This window comes from Meleagris gallopavo, chromosome 14, assembly GCF_000146605.3.
Source record: "Meleagris gallopavo isolate NT-WF06-2002-E0010 breed Aviagen turkey brand Nicholas breeding stock chromosome 14, Turkey_5.1, whole genome shotgun sequence".
Classification (NCBI taxonomy): Eukaryota; Metazoa; Chordata; class Aves; order Galliformes; family Phasianidae; genus Meleagris; species Meleagris gallopavo.
Genome location: NC_015024.2, coordinates 882328 through 892739, shown reverse-complemented (window position 1 = coordinate 892739; position 10412 = coordinate 882328). Strand labels below are relative to the sequence as shown.

At 41.8% G+C, this 10412-nt stretch overlaps 1 protein-coding gene across 3 annotated transcripts in view; it reads left to right on the top strand.

Moving 5' to 3' along the window:
• POC1A (POC1 centriolar protein A) overlaps positions 1–10412 on the top strand; it is a 53769-nt gene that overhangs the window by 8188 nt on the left and 35169 nt on the right. For all 3 annotated transcript variants that reach the window (XM_019619997.2, XM_019619998.2, XM_003209961.4), the window contains exons 4-6: positions 4532–4711; positions 5919–6026; positions 7065–7180. In XM_019619997.2, the coding sequence (XP_019475542.1) occupies positions 4532–4711; positions 5919–6026; positions 7065–7180 (404 nt within the window). The remainder of the gene's footprint in view (positions 1–4531; positions 4712–5918; positions 6027–7064; positions 7181–10412) is intronic.

Below are 10412 nucleotides of genomic sequence, written 5' to 3'. Positions count from 1 at the left end.
TTTTAATGGGCAAATGTATAAAGAGGTGTTTGAGGTCCCTTTGCTTCTGAGCTTATTGACTGATGTTATTAAAGGCTAATAAATTGTTTCTAGAACTCAAGAGTGAAGCAGACCTGAAATCTGTGGCAGTAAAATTAAAAGGGGCTTAAAAAACAAGTAAAACAAATATCCCCCAATTTTAAACCTTCAGGAACCTGCAAAAGCATTTTTAGTTATTTAGGTTTTGTTGAGCTCTGCTGGCTATGAAATACCTACTGAAAGTTTTTTTTGGTGATACGTTAAACCATAAGCAGCCTATGTCATGGAGCTGTTAGGTTTTGAAAGTGTCTTCTTAGAAATCTATCATAATGTTTGCTAGAGTAATATTCTCTCTATCCCCTAAGCTAAGTTAAATTTGTGTCCTCATTTCCAACCACTCACCAATCATCATAGAATCACAGATTCGCCGAGGTTGGAGAAGTCCTCTAAGATCATCCAGTGCAACATCTACTTGTCACCAATATTTCCCACTAAATCATGTCCCTCGCTACAACAGCCAAACACTTGTTGAGTACCCCCAGGTTTGGTGGCTGCCCCCACTCCCTTGGCAGCCTGTTCCAGAGCCCGACCACTCTTTTGGAGAAGAAGCATTTCCTGACGTCCAACCTGAATCTCCCGTGGTGCAACTCAAAGCCATTCCCATTTGTCCCATCACTAGTTACGTGAGAGAAGAGGCTGACCTCCTTTCAGGGAGTCGTAGAGAACAGTAAGGTCCCTCTGTGAGCCTCATTTTAACCTCTTCCCTCTTCATACCTAGTTTAAAGCCCTCTCAGTGAGCACTGCGTGCTCCTGTGCTAGAATCTGTTTTCTCCCTTTGAGACTCAACTGCAGCCATCAGGCTAGGTGCCAAGTAAAACACCTCATGGTCAAAGAAACCTGCCAAATTCCTGCACTTGCACCAGCCTCTCAGCTACCAGAGATGGATTTTCCTGGTCCCTTCCTGCCACTGAAGGGATAGAGGAAAATACAAGCTGTATGCCCACTCTGTCCTCTAACTACCCCAGTCCCCAGAAGTCCTTTTCGATAGTCCTCAGGCTTCTGTCAGCAACTCCATCGCTGCCGGCCTGAACTGTCGATAATGGATAACAAACAGAGGGGTGAACCATACAAGGAAGTTTCCTAGAAATTAGCCTGACCTGGGTGCTAGGGAGGCAGCACACTTCCCTGGAGGTAGGGTATGGCCGACACCACCGCATAGGGCCCTCTGATCCTCTCAGCAGGGAGTCACCTATGGCAATCGTCCTGCTGTCCTTCTCGGTGGAGGCAGTCTTGAGGTGTGGAGTCGACCTTCTCTAGACAGCATCATGGGTGGATCTCCCACTGCATCCTCACTCACCTCTCCCTCAGGTTCCAGAGCCTCAAACTATTATGTTGGAGCACCTGGGGACTGAGGGAGGTTGGGATGAGGGTTGCCTGTGCTGTCAAGCTGGAAAAATAAAAATGAAGGTACTGCCATACTGGAATAATGCACGAGGTGCAGGGAGCAAGTACTGGCTCCAACTGCCGTGCCCAACAGCCCATTTAACATAAAGTCCTCTCATAGAGGAGGTAGCAGATATCAAACTGCCTAGATATTAAAAGGCCAAGAAGCAATTGTGACACTCACCTGAAACTGATGCCTGAACTCTTGTAAAAATTCCTAGAACTCCCTTTGTATTCTGAATGAGTTACATCTCTGAGGCAGATGTGTCATTTTCAGTTGACCAAAGTGTGACCCCTTCTTCTAGTGTAAATCTCAGTGTATCTTTTAACTGCAGAATTATTACTGTGATTTCATAATGATGTAATGACTATACAATAAATACAGTAGAAGTTTAATGCAGTTAAAACTGAATTCATAGTAAAAAAAGAACTAAAATGTGCACATTATAATTTAAATTATAGTTAACTTAGGCTTAGTTAAACTTTCCTGAAATAAGTGATCACAATGGCATGTCAGCCTGTATGTTATTTAGAGACACAAGGTTAATTATGTTTGATTAAAATTTTAAACCTTGCGACTCATCATTCTGGGGTAATAGAAGAGACTAACAGTGTCATTCTGATGTCTCCAGAGCTGTGCTGCTTGCTTATTTATAATACTGGAGAGGAATAATACCATAGAGTAGTTGAGTTAGAAAGGAGCTCTGAAGATAACTGATCTACTGTCTGACCTCTTCGTGACACTTGTAGCTTTTTTAGACATGCATGATGTTGGCGAGCTGTCAGACAACAGGGACTTCCCCATGCTTTTGGTAAACTGTTGAGAGGGTTCCAGCTACAACATCCACTGACTGCCTCAGCCAGTCGAATAAATTCCATCAGAGCTGGTGGGCTTGCATTCAGCTGGTAGCACTGGTCCTGTATGGTTTTGGTATAGATGGAAACAGATGGAAAGTCACTGCTCTGCCTGCCGTGGTCCTCCAACTCAGAGGATTTGGCAGCCCACGCTTTATCACTGGCGTTAAAAACAGAGACACAGAAACTCATTAAAGCCTCTGCCTTTTCCTCATCCTTACTTGTTAGTGACCATCTTCATCAAATTTCAATCCTATGCTTTCCTCTTTCTCTTGCTGTTAACATACATTATAGGGTTGTTGTTTTTTTCTAACATACCCTGGCCAAGGTGAGCTTTGGCTTTTCTTGTGTTCTTCCCTTCCTTGTTCACAGATGTGAACCGCCGCTTTATCATCTCCCTGTGAAGCCTGACTGTGCTTCTGGAGTTGAAATATTTTCTTTTTCTGTGCACGTTCAGGGAGGAGTTACCTGTGCAGCCATGCCAGCCTTCTACCCCGCTTGCTTGACTCGTGGCACAGTGGGATTGTGTGCTCCTGGGCTTCTAGGCACACCTCAGTCTTCTGGAGAGCCAGTTTCCAAGGGACCCTGCTTGCTATTTCCCTCAGTAGCTTCAAGTTTGTACCCTTAAAATCCGGGGTGGCAACTCTTCTATCTTCTCATTTCACCAAAAGTTTTGAATTTCATTTTGTGACCGCAGAGGCTGAGACAGCTACCTACTGCCACGTCTGCAATAAGGCCTTCTCTGTTCTGAGACAACAGACCTCGGAGGGCTTTCCTAGTTGTCTATCTCAGCACTTGTCAGAGGACATTACCTTCAGTATGCTTCAGGAATTTCCTACATGTGTTTGCTGTGGCAGTGCAGTGGTTCCAGCTGATGGGAGATGTCAGCTTCCCAGACAGAAGGATGGTTTGCACAAGCTCGTTAAGTTTCTAGGAAGCTGACATATAAATAAAAAGAGTAGGGGTGTAATGGCAGAACTGAACTTTAGTGATGCCGTCTTAGAAATTCAGGGATGATCTCTGTGATCTAAACTATATCTGTGGCTGTTGTGTCAGAAAAATGCTAGTGTGACAGGCAAATTATTGGCATATCAGTTGTGAAATATCTTGGTGTGTGGCAGCTTTAATATCTGTTTACTTAGGGTTCTTTGTTAGCTTGTTTTCTTTAGACACAACTGAAACAAGAGGTGTTGAGGTTGAGTCAGATTTGTGACTTGTTTGCTTGCTACTTGTTTTGTCAAATTGTTAAAGGGGAGGGAGAAGCCATAGCTTGGTCTGTTTGTTGGTCGGGACTTTGTTTCTGAAGAATCTGGAGCCTTGTAGTTGCTTTTGGGAAGGACATGTTACTAACTGAATGCTACCCTGGCGTGTGGATTTTTCCTTGTTTTTGGGGGGGAGGGAAGGCATGTTAATGAATTTTACAATTTTGTTTCTCTGCTATGAAATTCTGCCAGATCTGGGAATGTTCTCTGGTTTTGTACAAAAAGAAAACTTCACCAAGAAGAAATCTTTACTGTTCTTTGCCTTCTGACAATTAAGGATTAAATAAAACTTGGAAGCTTTGACCTTTCTGAAGAGGGTGGGGGTATTGCTGGGAAGCATATAGTATGATTTCTGCTTTTTAGTTTCAGTAGTGCCAGGGAGCTCAGCATATGGCAACAGAATCCAGCTTTCCAGAAGACTCGGTAGAATGCTGGGCTGCTAAGGAGAATGGGAGTAAAGCAATGAAAAGGACAACGAAGGCATGCATTTGTGATAGTAAAGAACACATTGTGCAAACATGAGACTCTTACCTACTGAACGTCAGGTTGTTGCCTTCTTGGCTTGACCTGGACGGGCTGTAGAGACACCTCTGTTTTCATCTGCATTGCAGTGAAGGAGCTGGTTAGCAGTAGAGAATCCCAGCCACTCCTCTTGTGTTGATGGTTTTGTAAATGTTTTTAAATAGTTGCACAAATCAACAGCAGCATTTTTGCCCCTTTCTGGGGCAGTATTGTAGTAGAACAACTTGATTTAGCTTTGTGTTCTGTACAATTTGTGAAGCGTGAACTTGTTTGGCTTTGGCCAAAGTTTTCTCTCTAGTGTCAAACATAAATTTCCATGGAAATAATGGTTAATAGCACTTCATAGACATACAGAAGCTTCATTACAGTACCTGAAAATATGTCCTTGCTGTGCTGCTCTGAGTTCTGAAATGTTCTTTCCTTCTATTTAGCAAAGGAGAATCTACTGTGTTCAAGGCTCACACAGCAACTGTAAGAAGTGTTCATTTCTCCAGCGATGGCCAGTCCTTAGTTACAGCTTCTGATGACAAAACAATCAAAGTGTGGACAGTTCACAGGCAGAAGTTTTTGTTCTCACTCAGTCAACACATAAATTGGGTTCGTTGTGCCAGGTGAGTACAGCGCTCTGTTGGTGGTTTATCCTTCAAAATAGAAGCTGAGCATTGTGGTCTCATGATTCAGATGTGTCCAGTGACTGAAATGTGTTGTTAACCTGCAGAAAGAGGCCTCAGATAGCAGTTGTGTACCCATTTTATATTTCTTTAGTGATCTTTTCTGCTTAGTCCTGTCTTTCACTTTGTATCTGTCATGAGTTCTGTATCTTGAATTTACCAACAGAGGTAAATGAAGGATTATAATATAATTGCTTTTACATCTTGGTTGCCTTCAGTCTTGTCATGCATCTATTCAAAAAGGTTCATCAGTGCCTCATCATTAGCACTTGGTTAAGGAGAATACTTACATAACAGTAATCTACAAGCGTTTTGGTGTGTCATGTTATTCATTTTACACCTGCAGAAAGTTCAGCTAATGATCTTTGCTTTTTCTGTGATAACAAGCAGGTGCACAGAATGCTGAAAGGGCTGCTGTTATGAAGTCATCATTTCCTTGTTACTGCCTCAAAAAGTCAGCTTTCAGTGATCTATCATAGTTCTGAGGAATTTTTATGTGTATATATATTTAGGATAAAGCTGCAGGTTTATATAAACATGATAATTTCATTGGATACTTTCATGGTGGCAGTGACCTGTAGTACTATAGATGTCCACAGAAGAGTATGTGGGATGTGTTTTCTGCCATGCACGATGTTCTTCACTTAGACTCAAGTCCTGAACCTGTATTATATTTGCCTCTGAAGCTGTGTGTAGATCTCTCTTACATTAAGCTCCCATCTAAAAATTTCACAGACATTCATTTGATGCACTAGAATGATGAAGCTTCTCCTCTAAGAGCCGTTATCCTGGAAGTAATTACACTGCTGTGAATAGTTGTGGCAAAAGTAGGAATTGTTTTGAATCACGATAGAGAAACAACTGGAGATACATTTGAAACAAGTAGGACAGGGGACCTTAAGACAGACTGAAGACTTGCTTAGAGATGATATAATGCACTTCTGGCATTAGGGACAGTTTGAGGGCTTACAGGTTGCTTTCTTTCCCTCAACCTCTGACAGTTGGATTTTCAGACTAACTAATGTCAGTGTGGCTTCCTGAAGGATGAGTGAGTTTACAGACTGACTTAGAGAGCTAGCCAAATCCAGTTGATCCTGGACACCTTTAATTTTGGTACACTTCTTAATTGCCATAACTCTTCTCCTAGATTCTCTCCTGATGGACGATTAATAGCATCAGCCAGTGATGATAAAACTGTCAAACTGTGGGATAAAACTAGCAGAGAATGTATACATTCCTTCTGTGAGCATGGGGGGTAAGTACCTGCCAGGGTGTAAGGACTGGCCTTGTTGTGATTGTTGAAGTGGGGATGTGGTGGATGTTCATCTGTTTTTGTTACTGCAGTTGGAGGTTCCTCCCCTGGAAATAATTTCCACCTCTTAGGAAAACGTTAGTAACTATTACAGAAGGCAGCCATCAGAATGAAATGCAAAAAGAGCATCCACAATTGCTCTGATCTTGTCCTAAGTTGAAGTGAACTAAAAGCAAAAATGTTTTGGATGCTTTGTTGCATCCTCAGAGTGACAAAGAGTTACTCAGAAAAGTTTTTTTTTTTTTTTTTCTCAGTTGTCAGATGAGGAAATTTTGTTTCATACAAGCTGTTGAGCTGCATCAAAAGTTAATTTGTCAAGACATACAAAATGAGTCCCTGGAGTACTGAGACGGGCCTGTTCCCAGCTTCTCAAGTGGTCACTAATTTTACCCAATTTCGTGCAAGATGTTCTTCACTAAAGATTAAGTTTTTTATTGCAGTTTTGTGTTTAAAAAAAAAATACAAGAAAAATGATTGCATACAAGTCCAAAAAAGAAGTTGGTCTCTACTCCACTGTCTTGTGAGTAGCAGCATGGGATTTGAGGCAGAAATTCAATTCATTTCTATCTTTAAAATTATTTAAGACTAATAATGGAAAGATACAAAATCTGTGTTCATTTTTGTATACACTGATCTAGAAATACTGCTAAATTAGTAAAGGGCACATATTATGTAGACATTTACACTTCAAAATGTTCTATGGTCAGATCCATCACATTTCAGGAGGCTCTTAACACCTACAACTCCTAACACAGCAGTAATGGAGAGCTTTGGAGGCAGTTATTTTGAGCTATGAGCCTGCAATCTGCTTGAGTTTATGAGCTTGGTCCTAAAAGAAATTTCCCAGTGTGAATTTTCAATTTATTTCCTCTTTTCCACAATGTTCACTGTATCGTGATGTAGTTTTCCTTCCTGAAAAGCCAACTTTTTGATCTCAACCAAAGCTGAATATAAACAGTTGGATTTAACTGCAATTTGCAGGTTTGCAAATCACGTGGAGTTTCATGCCAGTGGTACATGCATTGCTGCAGCTGGTACAGATAACACTGTGAAGGTGTGGGATGTTAGGATGAACAGACTCCTCCAACATTATCAAGGCAAGTTAAGATCTTTCAAAAACCTGACCTGTCCATGTTTTGGTATGGATTGTCAAAGTTCCAGGAATGTCTGTCCTGCTGTTTTTGCAGGAGGGCCCTGGCTTAGGCCCACAAGGGGAAGCCTTTCCTCACCAGCCTCCTGCTTTGCTTTGTTCTAGTTAGAGATTAATTCTTGGCTATTGATAAGAAATGCTTTTGTTCTGGTTTCTCTTTGTTCACCATGGAGAGGGGGAAAAAAAACCACAACACTGGAACTGTCCCATGTTGCAGGTGTGCTTTGGTGATACCTGCGGTGCCACTTAGCTTCTGTTTACTTCAGGAAATGATGTGCAGTAAAAAAGATGTGGCATTTGTCACCAAATTAAAAAAAACAACAAAAACAGTAGCTTAAGTTCGTTTATCCTTGGAGTAGCCAGTTTTATATTTAGGAGGCTGTATTTAATTTTTTTCACCCTTACTTTCAAAACTACCTATTCTTGTCAGATGGATTAGTGCTGTTATTTGGTAGAACTGTGTACTGATAGCAGACCTTTCCCATCCCTGCAAGCTTCTTTGAGCTTATTTTACTGTTTTGTGCATATTAGTTGAGCCTAAGTTGGCTGCTCTTCCTTTACCATTAATGATTTGTGCAAAAAGAGGTTGGTGAGGAGAAGCAACAATCTGCAAATTTTGGAAGCCTTCAGTAATTTTCTGTGTGTAGTGGGCAGTTCTGCTCTTTGTATTTTGATCACAGAATCTGACTGTTTTGCACTGAATGTGACATCACCATCATTGACAGTTTTCTTCTTGGGTTAAAATTATACACGTGTGTGTGTGTGTGTGTGTACACATATACATGTATGCACACAAACACACACATACATATATGTGTGCACATACAGTTATTCCTCCATTTGGATTATGTTTTGTTCTTGGCTTCTAAGTTCAAGCTCACATTTTCAAGTGTGTTGTTTCTTTGCAGCCAGGTCAAACAGCATTTGAACTATTTAAATTTTAAACCTGAGCATCTCAAACTCTTATTTTTATTTTACTTACTTCCATGGTTATTACTGACTCATAATCACTTCTAGTTCTGACAGTTAACAATCTCATGGAGTAGAGCCTTTTGAGGACTGTTGTTCAGCTACATCATCAGCACTGAATGCTGATATTCATATTGTTGTGAACCTTACCATAACTTGGCAATGCCTTTCTGAAGTCTTGCTGCTAACATAGGCAGCAAGTTTAAGTACTTCAGTCGTGTCAGCTTGTCCTGTAATCCTGTCACTACTTTATCAGCTTTTCAAGCACTGCTTTTCAAGATTTGCAGTGCTTTTTTCCAGCCACCGTATCATTTGGCTCAAAAATGGTCTCTTCCTGCTTTCCCCTTACTGCTATTTAATTGTCTGAGTGTGATGTGGTTTAGGTTCAACTGCCAGGTTTACTTTTGTCTTGGAGTTGTATGTTTTGCCTGCTTCTTACCCTTACTAAATAGCATTTTTGGCTGACACTCTTTCTATTGAAGAGATCTTTTCCTGTCATGAATGTTTTTTCAGCAGCTACTGTGCAAGTCCTCATAATTAATTAAATTTTGAGCTTAAAGTTGTTGTGAAAGCCAAAGAAATGTGCAGCTGCTGGTGGCTGTCACTTCATCCACCGGTGTGAGTACTTCAAACTGATGCGTTCATAGGATGAGTTTCTAAATTCTGCTCTATGAGGGGTTTCACACGGACCTTCTGGCTAAACCTGATTGAGTTTTGTGGCTTTCCCAGCTGGAGCTGCCCGCTCAGTCCCACTAGGGGGAAGTCTCTTTCCTTTGTGTGTGCTTAAGCTGCCTGATTTCAGAAGAATCCATTTTAAATACGGGGTGGCACTGAGGAGTTAATGGCTAAGCAGCCCTGCCGCAGACTCTTACGTGTTGAAGTCTGGTTGTTTCCCAGAAGGGGTAAGTCGTTTAGCTGTGCTGCTGCTCCTGCTGCCAGGCCCTGTTCCAACTACAACATTTGCAAAGGAAAATTGGATGTGGAGTGCAAACTGCAAAACTTCCTGCATGGTGTGTGTTTAGAAAAGTAAAGATGCTCCGGTCCCATTTGCTGCTCAGAAAAGTAAACAGATGCTTTGTTCACTTGCCTAGTTAGTGCTAACTCTTTTTGTACAGCAAGTCAACCCCTAATTAAAATGGTCAGTATTTGTTACCTGCAGACTTTTTTTCCTGTATGAAGGTGTGTGTAGGGCATTTCACTTGCACGTCTGTGGAAACAGCCTTAACCTCCTTATTCATTGCTGGTTGAAAAGAGCACTTGGTACATGTCTGCACTTCAGACAGAGAGATGAGTGGTGGATAGCAGCTTCTGGGCTTGTGGCTGTGTCAAGTGGGATGTTTTTTGCCTGCTTGTCACTACTTGTGTGTATTCAGTCCTGCATGGCTGGAGTGACTCAGTGTTCGGCAGCTAACTTGTAAATGCAATGACTGAGCACGACATCCATTGCTGAACTGGAAGTTATTTTTCTCAGGCTTTGACAGCTAGAGTCAGCTTGTAGCAGCACGGCTGTGGGAGGTGCCACCTTGTGCTGCACCCCAGGTATTGGTCACAGTATGAAATTGCTGGCTGCGTTGGCCAGCTTCTGGGGAAGATGTTGTGAATGTTTTTTTGGGAGGTATGAGTTGGCGTGGCAGAAGAAAGATGCAGTTTTCCCTGAGCTTAGGCAGACAAGAGCTGCTTAGGCAAGAAGCTGTGCCTGCTTCCAGGGGCACAGCCCGTGTCACTTCTTTCCATTATGAAAAGTCTTTTCCACAAAACTGGAACTCCAGGGTTGTATCATTAGTTTCATCTCTTTCTTATTTGATTCCTGTCAGGACTTGCTTTTGTCGACGTAATACGTGCTTGCTTGTATCTGAGTACAGACATTGAAGGGCAGAGAGATATTACAGATTCCTCAGAATAAAATTTTCCAAGGAAACATGTATTTAGTGTTCTTTTAGAAGCTAGAATTCCACGTACCCTTTTTGTCCAGTATGACATAATAAGGGTGAGGGGTCAGGAGGAAGATCCAGCTGTCTGCTGGTGCTCACACGCAAGAAAAACTGTGGGGAAGTTACCAGTCTGGTGTTAAGATGATTCTTATCGGTGTGCTTTTTCAATCATGCAGCTCAAGAGGAACTGGGTTGTAAGAACTCAAGCTGAGTTAGCTGTGTTGGAGAGCTTGAAAAGCATAGACGGTCAGTTTCACAGTTGAGTGAGGTTTTTTTCGG